At 32.5% G+C, this 18,307-nt stretch overlaps 1 protein-coding gene across 5 annotated transcripts in view; it reads right to left on the bottom strand.

Moving 5' to 3' along the window:
• Nucleotides 1-7,880: 7,880 nt before the first annotated feature.
• LOC123679300 (death-inducer obliterator 1) overlaps nucleotides 7,881-18,307 on the bottom strand; it is a 50,140-nt gene continuing 39,713 nt past the window's right edge. For all 5 annotated transcript variants that reach the window (XM_045616814.1, XM_045616812.1, XM_045616811.1 and 2 more), the window contains 4 exons: nucleotides 17,026-17,334; nucleotides 11,544-11,681; nucleotides 10,386-10,618; nucleotides 7,881-9,475 (listed from right to left, as the gene is read on the bottom strand). In XM_045616814.1, the coding sequence (XP_045472770.1) occupies nucleotides 9,083-9,475; nucleotides 10,386-10,618; nucleotides 11,544-11,681; nucleotides 17,026-17,334 (1,073 nt within the window). In that variant the 3' untranslated portion in view covers nucleotides 7,881-9,082. The remainder of the gene's footprint in view (nucleotides 9,476-10,385; nucleotides 10,619-11,543; nucleotides 11,682-17,025; nucleotides 17,335-18,307) is intronic.

Below are 18,307 nucleotides of genomic sequence, written 5' to 3'. Positions count from 1 at the left end.
ATTGAGTTCATGAGGTCGATAACTGCTCCCTAATAATTTTCCATGGAATTTGAATTTAAATGTGATTTCCTCTGAATATTCCTCAATGTTTAATTCACATTAAACAAACCTCTTTTCACCTAAGAGTCTCAATATTTCTATGGTTTCAACTGTTGATGAACACAGAAAAATTGATCTTTCTATAACAAGAGCAGTGTCCTTCCGTCAATCTGATTATTTCTATGCTTTTCACTTATTTCTACCAAATTCGAATCTAGATATGTTTTATAAATTTTTTATCTAAAAATTGATTTGGAAATAACGGAGAAACCACAAGATCGAATTTTTCAATCGAAAGAGTTGTATTGAGATGCACGTATCAGGAGATTATTTACATAGGTCTCCAGAATCAATACGCACAAGTACCAATCCATTTTAAACAGCATATGAAGCAATGCATATCTGATTGAACTCAACATTTTAATTACGAAGGGACAAACAAGAAATAATATTTAACCTAATAATGACAACAATTGCACAATGCACAGTCGACACCTCTTCTCGATATTTCAATAGATGAATATTTGAAACTGTGTTCAAGCTACCTAGGAAACTTTTTCCAAGTTCGTTTATCTTTTCGAAACTATTTGCATAAAATAAATATAGATTCGAATTTTGTAGAAATAAGTGAAATGCATAGAAATAATCAGATTGACGGAAGGACACTGCTCTTGTTATAGGAAGATCAATTTTTCTGTGTTCATCAACAGTTGAAACCATAGAAATATTGAGACTCTAAGGTGAAAAGAGGTTTTTGGCCATTTTCTATTATTTATATTGATCCGAATCATACGATGTTATATAGTTTTGAAATCAAGAAAAATTAAGCTTTCAGAAAATGGCACAAAAATCTAGTGTTCCCATTCAAAAAAACATAATTTTGGGTCATAGCTCCGTAATTGAAAACCCTTTCGAAAATACGAGCACGCCACTGCATTCTACGTAAAAAAGTGCCTGTATAATGTTTTAATTTCAGAGCTCTATCATCAGTATTAGCAGAGATATAAATGTTTTTCGATTTCGCCATTTTTCCAATTTTCGCTTATAACTCGAAAACAAAAGAAGGTGGCCAAAAACGAAAACTACCCTTTTTAGTTTCTCAGAAAAAGAGATCGAGAAGTGGTTATCAGATTTTGTCTATCTCCTCTGGTTCAAAAGTTGTAGTGCTAAAACATCGAAATTTGCCCACCCTGGTACATTTCATTCAAGAATATTTGTAAATGAGAAAGCTGTGTGCAAAATGGGTGCCGCGTGAGTTCACAATCGATCAAAAGCAACAACGGGTTAATGATTCTGAACAGTGTTTGAAGCTATTCAATTGCAATAAACCTGAATTTTTGCGTTGATATGTGACAATGGATAAAACATGGCTCCATCATTTCACCTCCGAGTCCAATCGACAGTTAGCTGAGTGGACTGCACACGATGAACCGAATCCAAAGCGAGTAAAAACACGACAGTCAGCTGGCAAGATTATGGCATCAGTATTCTGGGACGCGCAAGGTCTTAGAACATTAAGGGTGTTCAATACCTTGTTCATACCACTGCTATTTCAGTGCTAATTTCAGTGCATTCCAATTCCAAAGTACAGGTCGGATTCATTTCATTTTTTGAGTGAACAATGACGTGATAGTGAACTTGAAGATCTCGTCTCGATTTTCAAAATAAAATCGATAGTATTCCGAAAATTGAACTTTGAAATTAAACACTTTCTTTAAATGACTATTCAGCTTTAGAGAGACTTCTCATTTCAAGTAACTCATCCACAAATGTTCAGTGATATTATGAGTTTTGAATTGGTGCAAGCATTTTTTTAAAATTGCTTGATTTGCTCTAATTGTAGATGTTTTCCAAATAGAATTATGCTTTTTGGAACGCCTCCCAAAGGTTTACGCCTTTTTGCAACATGAACGCCAATAGAATCTTGGACTGTATTTTATGGCTCGAGATGAATGACACTTTTATGATTTACGAGGGTAGGGTTTCTCTGATTGGCTAAAATTGTGTACATTACTAGTTTATGACAATATTGCACTGAATAATAGGGATAGGTAGAAAACTTGTTATGAAATCATTGTTAGAATTACAAACGATACTGTTCCTAAAATACCTATATATGCTAGCTGATTTTATTCGTAATGATGTCTGGAGAAGTACATTTTGAGCGCTTAGTATCATAAAGAAAATTTCAAAAGTCATAAAGAAATTAAGATGAAAAAAAGGTATCTGGATTTTTGCCGAAATATGGAAAATTATTAATATTTGAGAAATCTGAAAAAAAATTCTCAGAAAAAATTAAATTCTTTTGAAAAACTCACTATTCCCGAAACTCTATCTACAATATTTGTCATTTAATTTAACCCTAAAAATAGGCAATTCTTGATTAAGAAAATTTTCTCGTACTTCCTTCATTAATATTAACTTGAAAAAATTTATAGTAAACAAACTCCAACGATAGTGTTTGACTCACCGATGATGAATCCGTCCTCAAATTCGATTCTGGTCAGTCCGTCAGGCCATCCTATACGTGACAAATATATGATATGCAACCCTTTCTCACTATCTATATATTCAATTTCAATGAATTTATAAATCAAACTAGAACTTTATGAATCGTTATTTCTTAGAATATATAAGAAAAGATATTTGTAGATAATTCAATTTTGAAGGCATAACTTATTCCATGTATGAAAAGGAACTGTGTAATTAGTATATTTTCTATATGATGAGTACCTATATATTCGAATGGATGATACAAAAAATATTAGTTTGAGCTATTCGGAAATGTGTGAATAACAGGGCATTTATTTGTGATATTTTTTATATTATTATTATTTTGTACCACAATTATGGCGAAGCGCCCTAATTCATCAAGATTGCATAACGAGTAGGGATTCCCCTTGCACACCAAAAAAGTTCTTGAAATTTGTAAAATATTTTTCCTCCGATTGACAACAAATATTAATTTTGCAGACACATATCAATCAGTAAAGTATTACTTTTCCTGCCTAGACAGCAAAGTAAGTAGTTTCATGAATAGGCATCATCAGAAATGATTAATGGAAATAAAACATTCCAAAAAGTTGTCAAACTATAATTATTATGGACATATACATTTCCATAGCAACCAACCATACCAACAATTGCAATTTGTATCAAATTTTATTTTAATTTATCACTACAAAATAAATGAAGCTTCGTTTCATAGAAATCGGATGAAAATAATTATTGTCAAATAAAAAATACTTTCAATAGTTATTTATTTTACTATAGGTAGCAAAGTAGTAGATAGATTGCCGCGGCTAATAGTTCAAAGCCGAGTCATATTATAAAAAATACTAATACAGTACAACTTCGATAGTTCGGATAGTCGCTATCCCGGACACTCCAGTATTCCGGACACTGCTGGGATTCGGGCATTTTGAAATTTTTGCCTCTGAAATCCGGGCGAGAAAATATTCATTATGCAAAATAATAGCATTTTCCTGTCTATACATGTAAAAAACGGTAACATGTCGGTTGGAAACAGCGTGGCGGCAGCATCTTTCATTCTGCACTTTGTTTTTGAGCGTGCCGGACGCAATGGTTGCAGTCAAACGATCACATAAGACACTTACACTCACAGAAAAGTCTAGCTATCAGGTGGACAAAGGAGAATAACCTTCCCCTTGAACATTTATAGCTTTTGAAAAGACAACGCGATTGATATAGATGCATCCAAAAAGGTCCAAACTAAAATTGATATGTATTTTTCAAAAAAGTAGAAGATATTTCATTTTGCATACATACATAATATGTATGTATACAATATTATAAATACCTACATGTACATATTTACATAACGTGTTACATGTACTTGAGTGTTTTGTTCAGTTTTGCTTTATTTTATGAGAAAATAATATTTTTTTTTGTGACTTGATTAATAAACCTTATTTTGATAATTTATAAGTTGCTTCATTTCATAAATTAAAATCACTCCAGTAATCCGGACGCCTTCATAATTCGGGCAGGTACCGGAACGAAATCTGCCCGGACTACTGAAGTTATACTGTACATGGCTGAGCGTAGCGTGGCTGGGAATTCAGCTAAGGTAGTCAATCACTACTTTGTCGCCTAGTAAAACAAATTATTGTGTGAATTTTATTTGGCAATAACCCTTTTCATCCGATTTCGATGAAACAAAGCTTGAATATTGAACTTAGATGAGCTGAATATATCTGTAAAAACCCAAAGTGACACCCGATAGACAGAACAAAATACAACTTTTCATTCCTATTCTGTTACTCTTTTCTTATTGCCCTCACTAATTTTTTTTCACGACTTATAATACGTGTCAAATGTCAAATAATCATTTGAATAATCATTCTGAATTTCAGGAGAATATCAAAAATTCTCATCTAGATAAAGAGACCGACAACAATAACCTAATAAATCGCATATCTTATATTCCTATACACAGTGTTGTGGCCTCCAAAGGCGTATAAAATGAGAACTCAAAAGCTTTTCGAATTTTACATTCTAGAAATCTCCATATGCAAATTTTTCTGATTTTCTCTGTGAAATCATACAACCAGAGATGATCATGTATTTTTTCTCAATTCGAATAAATTGCTATTTCTATTATCCATACTCAAAATAAGTCCATGACAGTGGTTCATTGTCATTTCTAACTTCACAATATTTTCAGCGATTTTCTTATTTAGTATTATATACCTAAACAGTGGCGTACCCAGACATAAGCCTTGGAGGGGGGATAAAGGAAAAAAAATCAAATTTTCCTTCTTTTGAAGAAGTTTTCCAAAGAATTTTGCTAACTCATAATAAGATTGTGATATATAAAGTTGTTACATATAATGGATATTCCTCCTGGGGGTATATATCCCCCTTATCCCCCCCTAGGATACGCCACTGTATCTAAACTGAACTGAATTTCTAAAGTTTACAGAAACACAAATTTACTCTTTGCTGGGCTTCATCGAGAGTTGAGATTTTATTAGGGGCAATAAATACCAAACAGGCAGTTCTTCAAATTGAATGGGTGTGTCAGGTACAAATCTACCAAAAATTTTCGGGTAGCTCCATCTAGCGGAATTGCAGTTTCAGCGCAAAGTAGTCTACAACCTTAGGCAAATTGATGAATTGACAGATAAAGCCGTGGCGGAAAGTTCGGAGTACCAACATAGAATAATAAAATATAACCATGAAAACTGTGCGTTTCTGATATATTCTCGCACGATTCTCTATCTATAGTCTAAGCGCAAGGTATAATATTCATTGATTACCTACTAAAGGGCTAGACCAACAACAGCGATTATTATATGTATAGCGTTATTGGATCGTTTAATGGATGAAATCGTTGAAAAACGGCCTCATTTGAATAAAAAAAGTGCTGTTTCATCAAGACAATGCGCCGTGTCACAAATCAATGAAAACAGTGGCAAAATTGCATGAATTGGGCTTCGAATTGCTGCCGCATCCATCATATTCGCCAGATCTGGCTCCCAGCGACTTTTTTCTGTTCTCAGACCTCAAAAAAATGCTCGCTGGAAAAAAATTTAGCGCCAATGAAGAAGTAATCGTCGAAATCGAAGCCTATTTTGAAGCGAAAGACGACAAATCGTACTACAAAAATGGTATCGAAAAGTTCGCTGAATCGCCCTCGAAGGCAACTATATGTTGAATAATAAAATCAAATTTTGCCAAAAAATGTGTTTTACTATGGTAGACCGTGGACTTTTCAATTGGCCTGTTATGTTTCACTCGTGACCAGAAGCCTAAACAACCAACCGATGTTTTGATAATAATAATAATATTTATTTAGCACTTGGCTGAATAACTATTTTAGATAAATAAATAAATGATGTCTTCATTCCACAAAAAAGTAGAGAAATACATGAACCCATCACCTAGCGGCGGAAGGCGAAGTCTAGCAGACGGCTATTCAAACTCAATCCTGCACAAACCGGCAATGAGCTAATATCAAGTAAAAGAATAATTAAGAACTCAGCAATATACATATATAAAACAATTATAGGTATATATGAAATATAAACCTAATGTGCTTCCAAATCTCACAGCATGAATATTACAATTATACACACATCTGAAATAACATTCATCGATAATTAAATAATAATACACTGCTGATTTCCACAAAATTTTGTGGAAATCAGCAGTGTATTATTATTTATTTAAAATGAATTTCCATCAAGTGAAGACCGAATCAATCAAATATTCATCGATAATTGCTAACACAACAGATACTCTTCAACTTTATACTTGATCTTATTGATATTCAACAATTTAAACTCCTTAGGTAGGAGGATTTGTAAAGTGTTATTGACTGAAAAATGAAACTTCTTGAAAATAAAGCTGTTTTATGTCCCGGCACTACAAATTTATCCTGAAACCTTGCAACTCTCGAATTAATGTTACTATATGACGAACAAATTTCTTCTTGAGGCAAGGCGGACTTTCGACATTAAAAAAAAGCTTATAGGTGGAAGTACCCAAGTGATGATAATTTTTCCTCTACTCCATAAAAAGAATTTCATCCTCCCTGATTTTATAACTAATAGGATCATACTGCTTTACATCATGTATCAACCTAAAACATGATTTCTGCACTCTTTGTATTCTATCGCGATTAATCTTAGTCAAACACGGCCCATGGATAAAATCACAATATGTGAATTGAAATAAGACAAGAGATTTACAAAGAGTTCTCTTGGTCTTCATATCAAGTATATGCCAGTTGGGGTATATAAGTCTCAAGTTTGAATATGACCTCATAAGTAAAGTTTTTAGAGGGTCTGGAAAGCGTAAATCAGTATTCATTTATTATATTAAACCCAAATTTTGGGTTATATCATGAACCGTCGATAGCTTTCTTTTTGATGAAGTTGAAAATATTATTCAATTCTGATTCGCCTGAGAATTGATTTATCATAAATTATTTATATATATTTATCAATTTTTCCTAAAGAGATTTAGTAGGATTTATAATGTGCTTATTTAATGTATTTGAAATTCTTGCCTTCTTATAGAATCTTCAGTTATTTTGTACTAGGAGAGGCAGGGGTGTTTTTTTCTGTAGTTACTTATGTCAGAATTTTTCATATTTTATTGATATTATCTCCTTCTCTTTCTGAATTTTCAGAACAGAATACTGTTTCTTTTGTGTAACCGTTTTTCAAAACCTCATATTTTGTAGTCTGAATTCAAATCAAATTAATTTATTTAGGAGAGTAATATACAAAGTTCAATATTTGGACGAGACACCTAAGCCAGGCTTGTGTTGTGTAACTTTGTCTTAGTGTACCTAATAATATGAACTCACAAAAATTACACTAGGCAAGATCAATTGGGAGAATAAAAAATTAAATTTATAAAATAATGAAAACAATACAAAAATCGGGAAGAGAAATCAAGAAACAGGTGAGGCAGGGGATATAATAATAATCTTTATTTTTCTGACCTTAAATCAGTACAGGTGTATCAGAAATTAATCTAAAACAAGTCCATAAAAACTGTGATATTCTCCACTAAGAATAATTTTAATCTCTCAACTTTTCTTTTAGTATTTATATCTCTCAATGAAGTAGGCAATATATTAATGAATTCTGGTCCCAGATGCGAAATGTAATGTTGGGTATGCGTTTTTCTACAGCCTTGCCAGTTGCCCTACAACAGCATAGTGTGAACACGCTTTAATGAATTATATTTTCACTTTTTTGTTTCTCTTTTATTGATTTTATATTGAAGAACCTATAGGATGCTTAATGTATTACTAAGGTCAAAAGCCCTTAATAAGTATAATGAGGATAGCTAAAAAAACATGCTTCCTGTAAGTAGAGTTTAATTCTAGGGAATATTTGGAAACAGAAACTACATAAAAATGCAATATAACATATCCTCATTGAAATAACCTTATTTCATAATAATAATGGTCTAAAATCACAAAATAAATTTTACTGATCTATATTTATATACAATCAACAACTTATAACCTTGTTTAGCAATAAGAATAAACTTAAATACATTTGTACAATATTAACTATACATTAATTTTTCATTTTAACTCAGAGTTAATTCTATAATTACTCTAAAAAAATGTGAATAATTTTAAAAACAATTTTTATTTAATTGCTATTGAAAGTGAAAACATCAACATGGTTTAGATTCTTCCCATTGATATATCCACATAATAAATTTATTCAAATTATTATTATTATTATCATAAAAATATTTACATAGAATAAAGAACATGTTAAATTGAGTATGCTGACAGTTTTGATATATGTTATATGAAATAATTTCGATTCTCTTATCGTTGTAGGAGCAAAAAAAATTGTAGATTAACGAAAAGTCTGTTTAAAAAAGTATTGATATATCATTCAATATTATCCCAAAAATTTACAGTTCACACAGTAATTTTTTTGAACTTGTAGGAAAAGAGTTTCAGATCAATTTCAATGATCCCTTATGAATTATTTGTATCGCCTCAAAAAGTTGTCCTTTAAATGGAAAATATATTTGAAAAAGTTAAGAGAAGATAACAATCTAGAATCAGACATTTGGTTAGAATTTTTCTGCATCAGTTTTTTCAAATATGTAATATCGATAAAGTCATAGGAAAATAATTGAATCCATAAAACCAACTGAAGAATCTAAAATTAAACGCAGTCTCAATTTAACATGGAATAAACACCTCATAAAAATATTGAGCCCCCTGTAAATACTTCAGTACAAGTTGATTGTAATGAAGAGTAATGTTAATTTTTTTACAATCCATAGAGTAAAGATGACCAATATGAATTATGATCGATAGATTTTAGCAAAGAATTTCCAATATTCTGTCTACACCATCCATCAAAGTCATCACTCTTATAAAGGTACTCTAATTTTGAAGAAGTAGACTCTACCGAATTAAGGGACATCATCATCATTCTTATATAGGACATCAGATGGCATCCTGATAGCTCAACCATTTCATGTGACACGTTCGTAGATCAATAACTATATGTTTGTATGCTAGATTCACTTAATTATCTACACCAGGTATTGGAGGTTCTATGTCAAAACTTGAATCATCTTCCATTCTTACTCTTTTTGATTGATAATCAAGAGGACTGGATTGTTTGTGCTTAGTTGGGGCCAGTTCTGTCTCTCCTAACATTTCAGCAGCCTTCTTCATTAGTTCTTCTTCTGTTAAAGAGCTAAGAAGACCTGGTGAATCATCGCCTGAAGATGTTTTTAGTTTCGACTTTGTAGGTAGCTTAAGAGGTATGGTATTAGATGAAAAATCAGGCATGATAGTCGATACTGGAGGTGGATGTTGGTGTACTATGGGTGGTGGTGGTCGAGTGAAAGTCTTCGGCAACATAAGAGGAATTATTAAGTTGGGATCAGCTGGTTTCACTGGAACTCGACTCTCCTGGTGAAAATAAATTTCTTATATTATATAGTAAAGAACTGAAATATTGCATAGTAATGAGCTGTATTTTCAATATAAAACCACAAGAATTATATAACTAATTTAGTAAATGTTGAGATATATTGTTAAGGAAAAATGGGGGTTAAGTTAGCTTGAAACTATTTGTTGAAAGATCAACTTTTGCTTTACCAACATTTCGAAAGTAATGAGTTCATACATCTTCCGATTCAGAAATAATTATTAAATTTTTAATTTATAATTTTTTTTCCATGTCCCATATAGGAACCAGGTTCCCTGAGTCTAATAATTTTTTTTAATGTTTCCATTTTCACTTTAAAAATGTATTAATCGTGTTCTCCAGCTAGGAGGATGAATGCACTAAACAACCTATTTTGTTTCAAATTTCTTGCCAATAGCTCCAAAAAAAAACTATGGACGATTTTTTTTTCATTTGAGTTTTGGATTCTATACATTTCCAAACGTAAACTAAAATTTTTATAACTTGTTTTCTCAAACGATTCCAAAGGTTTATTATTGAAAATAATAAAGCAAAATCAACCAATCAAATTTAAAAAAATTAGTCTCTCGGTAATTTGATGACATTCAACCATGAAATAGAGAACATGTGTAGTTACAATTTCAATAAATACTCTTCATTTCCTAACTCAGATAGTTATTTTATATCATTGGATGAGTTAATTTACAAATACTATGTTTAGTGACGGGTACAAAACTTTTTATTCAACATTGTAGTTAAGGCTATATGTATTCTATAAAGCATCTAATTTCATGCAAATATTTAATTCCTCTCATTGCCGGTATGAATTTTCAAAACTTTGAATTATCAAGAATCCACTGTATCTCACTGCCTAGAAGTCAGTATAAAAAACAATTAGCTCATATAAATTACCTCTGTATTGCCCTCAGTAGATATAGTTTTGATACTATCAAGAATTTGTTGGAGATTACTTGGCAAAGCTATATTTGCCAATGCTGAATGGCCAATTTCAGAAGATGCAGATACAATATTTTTTGAAATACTATTTATCTCAGATTTCTGAGCCTCAATTTTCTTATTTAATTCCTCCATCTGTTTCTGTATTTCAAGAGGGCTTGCTGGAAGGGGACCACCAACATCTAGACCTGAAAAACATGATTGATTAGATGTTTCATACATGTAAATAGTATTCAAATTGTAAATTCATAAATTGTTAAAGGGGTTGATTGATGGGGGTTCTTTTCCACGACGGTCTTTGATTTTGTTGTGTAACACCATGTCAACGGTGTTTATTATTTCTTATTTTTCATATATAGAGTGAATTTCTATCGAAATTGCACATACAGCCACACAGGTGTTCTCACCTAGGTGCATGAGTAAAGTATAAGTGAACTGATGTATTGTAATGAAATGTAAACTTCTTTTGGTATTTTTTAAGTAATTAATAAATTCTATTTCACAAAAAAACTCAAGATGGGATACAAAACTTATCATAGTTGTATCTGAAGAGATTTTATTTTTAAATCAATTCAAGTTCCAAATTAAATTATAACATAGAATAATGCTCTTATAGTCGTGATAATAATAATAATAGCTGGTCTTTATTTGTACATAAATGGTACATCTGATGAGGCAAGGGTTATCTTCAAGCTATTCTTACATGTAACTTGATAAAAGGTAAACAAATTACCAGACTAGCAAAAGTCTAGATCAAGAGTTAACCATAGGGATTTGAAACATACTGTCATCGTAAGTAGGTAGTGATAGACTGGTTTCACTCTTTTAGAGCTCATCAGTATTGCACCAGTTTGAATCAGTTTATTGAAAAGAGTGGGCATTCAAATGTCAGCAAGCAGAAGTTTTTGAAATATATGTTTCAATGCCACGTCTGACGTTCAATGCCTTCTTTTCACCTAGCTTTCATTGTTGTTGCGATGCTGACTAGCTCTTAAAAGAGCGAAACCGATTTATCATTACCTACGATCACAGCGAGTTTTCCTATGGTTACCTTTTGATATAGACTTCTGCCAGACAGATATTTTGTTCAGGTTCCAATTCAAATTCACATACCTGGTATTACTGGTGTGTAATCAAAGGAGGATACCATAGGTATAGATATTGATGGTTTTGGTTCTGGTACCACGGGGAATGTGTGCGATGGTATAACTGGGTTGTCTGGATCTGAGTCTTCTGGACTGTATGGTTCATCTAAAAAACAGAAAACTTAAGAAACTCTTGCCATAAGACAATAAACATTTTACAAATAAATAAAAACAATATAGAAAGAGAAGTGAGAAAATCTTGAATATGACTAACCTCATGATTCAAGAGTATTACCTGAAAATCAAACTATTACTAGAACTTAAAAAAAATGCTTTTAGAAACATGCAAAATCAAATATATCAGGGCATTACCGAGGGTTGCTATCAGTCATTTAAAAATAGTAATTATATTGAACTAAACAGGTTGATTCACCGTGATGGCCTATTAGATGTTTATGGGAAACTAATCGTAATATTGTTCTGAAGATTTGCTTGTTGGGGTTTGAGACAATGATCATTCTTCTATATTTTATTATGTTTTTATTATTTAACTTAAGACAAATCAATACAAGCTCCTCATTTAATTTGTATCACTTTTCCAGAGCCCTGAGGAAGGTTTGAAATAAACCGAAACGTCGGCATGATATCAGTTCGATAGTCTTTCTTTTTGGCCTTTTCCCATCAATCTCATCTTGACTTCATATGATCTTTCTTTCTAGATCTTTCAGATCTCTACAACTTCCGGTTGTACAGGGTGACCACGGGAAGTATTTACATTTTTGATGAGACTGTACTCGGCCTTGGCAAATTAGGGGGGGTTGGGCGGGCGGTCATTCATCTCCTTAGCAGTGGCCATTTAGGTATTCCAGTCGCAATGGAGCCGTGGACAGTTCAACATCACGTGTTTACGTACGATTCTTATGTAAGAAACAATGATTCAGTGGCTCAGAGTAATTTTCGCATTCATTTTAACGTAGGACGGCATGAAGCTGTACCTACCCGACCAACGAATATGAAATGGGTTACAAGTTTTCGGACCACAGGCAACATTATGGCGAAAAAACCACCAGGCTCTACACGAACAGTGAGGACTAATCACCGAGGAGACACTACAGCTAGTATGGCAGAGCTTCCTCAATAGAATTGAAAACTGCATCAGAGAAGACGGCCGTCACTTTCCTGACATTATTTTTGCAAGTTAAGACGGAATGGTACCACGTGCGTTTGAGCGCATCTGTCAAAGTTTACCTATTCAGCTCCCTCCAGCCCCTCTGAGAAGCCTTCACTTTTAAGGATGAGTGGAGCAATCTCAAACGTTCTTATGATTTTCCGTCCTTTTCTACCACATCTAAGAATTCAGATACGTTTGACGGCATTCAATTCTTACACGCCAGCCAATGAAATCGCAGTGAACTGTACGAACGGTTGTTCGAACATTTGGCAATGCAGCAACTTCGAGCTCGAAAGACAGGTACAGAGATGGTATTAGGTATCTTCTAGGACGGATTGACCAGATATTTTGAAAGGAATAACTCGCTTTTTATGATGGGCATAAAACCGATTTTAGAGAGGGTTGTGAGAAATATCAGTTAGGATCGACTATTATCAGATGGGTTCGAGAAAAAATGTATATGCTAAATTTGTTCAGATTCCTTCATTCTTACGAAAATTAATTTGATTCAAAAACGTATTTAGTGGAATAATAAAAAAAATCAAAACAAATGCACCGAAACTTTTCACATTAGCGGGTCACATTCATTGAGCAAAATATTGATTTTGCTCATTATGGTTAGCCAAATCAAAATGAACCATCAATATGATGGTCATCCAAATATGATATCGTATGAATGATGGAACATGGTCATTTATGACCAATATTCATTTCAAGTCAGTTGTTATATCGTATTGATCAACATGCTGAATATTACGATTCATTTATATTGAAGGCAAAAAAAAAGTACTAAAATTTTCAAAAATTCTTATTTTCACAAACTGCCTTCGTACAAAAAACAGTTGTTATATCGCATTGATTCTCCATGTTCAGGATTACGATCCATGAATTTTGAAGGCATAAAAAGTACTGGAATTTGAAAAAAAAAGCCTATTTTCAAAAATTGACCACGTACAAAAATCAGTTGTTATATAGCAATATCGCATTGATTCTAATATTCAGGACGCTCAGGATTACGATTCATTTTTTGAAGGCAAAAAAAAGAATGGAATTATAAAAAATTCTCATTCTCAGAAATTGACTACATACAAAAATCAGTTGTTATATCAAAATATCGCATTAATTCTCAATGCTCAGGATTACGATCCAACAATTTTGAAGAGAAAAAAAGGACTCTAATCTCATTTTCAGAAATTGACTATGCAGAATCAAGAAATTTCTAAACAATAATAACATCTTAGTACTGACCTTCAATATTCCCTTATAATTACCAACGAGTTCAACTGAAATATTAATTCTTGTTGTGCATAAAAATAATCACATTTCCATACACTGAAAGATAAATTGGGATTGACTGAATATTTACGGAACAAATTTACATGATTAAAAAAACTAATAGTTGTCATAATTATTAGAATGACCACGTACTAATGAGATTATTCTCGGAAAATGTGAAAACTATAAACATGAAATTTGGTAAAAAATCAGTTCTTATATCACTTATTGATCTTTCATACTCAGGATCACGATCCATTAATTTGGAAGGCAAAAAAAGGACTAAAATCTTTTTTGAAAATTCTCATTTTCAGAAATTGACTTCGTACAAAAATCAGTTGTTATATCGCAATATCGCATTGATTCTCCTTGCTCAGAATTACGATCCATTTATTTTGAAGGCAATAAAAGGTTCTCAAATATCAAAAAATTCTCATGTTCAGAAATTGACTCACATCGTAACATCGTAGTACTGAACTTTAATATTACCATATAATTATCTACCATTTCAACTGAAATGTTATTTCATGTTGTGCATGAACATATAATCTCTTTCCCATACACTGAAAGATGAATTGGTATTGAATGAATATTTACAAAACAGATTATGCATGATTAAAAAACTAATAGTATCATCATAAGAATGACCATGAACTGATAAGATTCTTCTTGTTTTCCTGTAGAAATCAAATTTGATATTTTTACATGATACTCCCAAAAAGCAAGTAAAAGGATCAGAATAAATAAATCCTTGAATCTCTTGTTACCCATATCGAAAAGAATTGACAGCTAACTAAACTGAATAAAGGTATGAACAGACCGACGCGTGACTGCGGGAGCGGGAAAGAAACTTTTGTGGGATGGAAATCAACGGCTTTGAGCAGTAAAACTTCTTCCTCCGAAAAACTGTCATTTTCATACATTATTTTAGATTCATACTAATAATCGTGTCCCATTATTTTCGCGTAGGTGTGCATGCTATGCAATCTGCCCGCTGAACGCATCGCTCCCGTTCCCGAAGTCCCGCGTCGATCTGTTCATACCTTCAACCGTTCGAAAAGAAACGAACAAGCTGGAAATCTTTCTATTCACCTAATACTGTTTACGACTCAAACTGAGAACCTGTTATCTGTGCTGAGAACTGATTCATAACGCAGCAACGTTGCCGGAATTATCAAATTGTAGGTAGTATTGAAGAATCTGGTGATTCGTTGCGAATTTATACAGTAGGGGCAGCACTATACGACGGTCGATTATTCTTTTTTATTACGAAGTGATTTCAGCTCTTTTGAAATGTTTTTCTGTAGTTTTTTTTTCACGAATAATTTTAAAATAAATCAGTGATAAGCCCTTTCATCCATATCATCAATTCCTTTGCGGAAAACGAAAAGTTACCAACTTTTTTTTTTGTTTTTTCATTCGCAAATTAAAAATAGTCCGTCCCTGCCTTTCAGATCATTGTTTGAAGAAATTATCAGAAAACCCCATACAAATCGGTGATCTGCAAGAATAGTTATTCTCCTTTAAGTTTTGAACTGGGCAGTCAAGTGGTAGCATTCCCTCTTAAATTAAATGGCATATCCTAACAAACATGTCTGAAAAGTAAATACATTTTTTGTTTAAAAAATAACACCGTTTTGCTGTTTTCAATATGTAAATACTTCCCGTGGTCACCCGATACAAACAGACTACTACTTCCTTATTTCAAATGGCAAACCCAGTATATTATTGCATCATTCGATAGATCTTTTGATGAAAATTTCAGCATTATGACATGCCTTAGATAAAAACTCAACGATTCATGAGTTGATGGGATTCTTATGCGAAAAATGGTTGCGGCTAGGACTCACACTCTTTTGTATATTTCTGAAAAAGTTTTTTTCGAAAAAACCTTCTTCATTTCCGATTCTGCAAATATGTAGTATTATAACACTGTTTGCAGTTTAGACCAAAAATGTGTTTATCAGAAGATCATGAACTTGGACAACTCAAATTCATCAAAACTAAAGATTTTCAAATTAGAATCTATATTTTGTATTAATTCAGTCAATTCTACATATAAAAAGAAGGGGGGGTTACTGAAACATACCCTTTACCTAAAATGAATACTTCAATAAGAACTTTAAATGAGGAAAAACAGCAATTTCTAACTAGAAATTGCGTTTTTTTCTTATTTAAAGTTCTTCCTCGATAACTCTTGAAGTATTCATTGTAGGTTGTGGTTTTGCTGGAGTACCCCTCATCTTTTTATACTAAGAATTGACTGCAATAATAAAAAATATGGGTTCCAATTGAAAATCTTGGGTTGTCCAAGTTTATAATCTTCTGATAAACACCTTGTACATTTTAGGACTAAACCGCATACAGTCTAATAATACTACGAATTTGCGGAATCGAAAATGAAAAAGATTTTTTCGAAAAAAAACTGGAATATTCAAAAAATGTGATTGCTCTTCGCCGCCATTTTTTTCATAAGAATTCCATTAACTCATGAATTGTTGAGTTTTTACCCAAGGTATGGCATATTGCGAAATGTCATCAAAAAAATTATCTAATGATGCAATAATATACTGGTTGCGCAATTTGAAATAAGGAAGTACTAGTCTGTTTCCGGTATAACCGGAAGTCGTAGAGTCCTGAAAATGTTTTAGAGAGAAAGATTATTGTCTCAAACCACAACAAGCATATTTCCTGAACAAAATTATGATTAGTTCTCCATCGCGGTGAATCACACATATATGTCTAATAGCCATATGATAAATAAAAATGATTGATATTATGAATGCATAAGGTCACTCACTGGATACGTTTTTGAATAAAAATAAATACAATGATATCTGAGAAAAGGACAACCTAAATTCATATAATATTTTGAAACTGAAAGGAAATGTCATGTTTAGTTCTTGACACCAATACAGACAATTCAAAAAGAAATGTTGTATAAATCAATTTATATCAAGTGCCCTTCTTCTAATTATCTCCTTAGATCCCCTGCTCCCTCTAGATAGAAACTTTGAATTTCAATAACACAAATCTACAACAAAAAATGAAAACTTTCACTTACCTCCATCATCAATATCTTTCAAGACAGGTGGTGTTGGTATATTCAGTTTTATTCGAGGATCTTTTCCTACAGGCAATGGTGGCGTCGTAACCATAGAAGGAGGTGTATAGGACCTTGGAGGAGTTTCTACTATTGGAGGAATTTCTATAGGAATAAGAGGTGCATTAGTAGGTAAAGGTGGAGTTCCCATTCTTGGTTTCTTAGTCACTACAGTGGAATGGGAGTGAATACCATCCGAACCAAATATTCGCTTTCTTCTATCTCTAACAATAATTCCAAGCAGTAAAGCTGGACGAGACTCTTCAAAACCTATAAAATGAAATATCAGCTTAAGAATTGAATCTCTTCATAAAATAATATTCAGCAGAATAACCTACAATGTATTGATGTTTTTATATGATTGAGCTGATATAAGTGAAAATTTTCACTGAATTTAGTTTTCTCATTGCCACCTAAAGATGCTGTTCAATGATCTTATATCTAGATAGCACATGCAGAGAGAGGAATCCACCACAACCAATGATCTAATAATACTTACGCCTTTGAACAGTCATGCAGTGCAGAGCGTCGACTCCAAAATCGAAGAAAGAAAGATTGAGCCTCATGTCACATGACTACGAGTGCGAGAATAAAGATGTTTGGGAAATTTAATGGGAAGCCAAATAAAGTGATCTAAAATGGGAGTGTATTGTATTTCTCCTAGATACGTCTTAATATGTTTAACCAATCAAAACATCAGTTGAGATGTAAAAATAGTGTGTCCCACCTTTCTGTTAGAGTAGATTCCTCCCTCTCTTTTTATGAGATATCTATTTTTATATTAAATCATTAACTACAACATAGCAGTCAAAGACATGATGTTTGTGAATCAGTTGACCCAAATCACACCATAGTTTCGATTGGATCTACATATTCAAGCAATCAATACTATTCTATTATTGGTTGAAATTCAAACTTCTTTATCATCTCATTTATTTCCTTTAAGGTCACGTGATGGAGACTCAACCTTTCTCTCTTTAATAGTGCTCTGCACTACACCATCGCCAAAGGCGCATTTATGTACTATTAGATCATTGATGCTATTATAATACTGAATTACATGTCGTAATTCTATCTGCAAAGTATTTTTTTTTCAATGAAACACAATGAAACATATTTTTTATTATAGAGTAGGTCATAAGTCCTATTGAATACAAATAACCCAACATTTCTATCATTTTAGCCTAATATTTTAAAAACATATAGTAATTGGGATCTACCTTACAGTCAAAAACAATCTGTT

Source organism: Harmonia axyridis, chromosome 4 (genome assembly GCF_914767665.1).
Source record: "Harmonia axyridis chromosome 4, icHarAxyr1.1, whole genome shotgun sequence".
NCBI lineage: Eukaryota > Metazoa > Arthropoda > Insecta > Coleoptera > Coccinellidae > Harmonia > Harmonia axyridis.
This window is presented reverse-complemented; position numbering and strand designations above follow the sequence as displayed.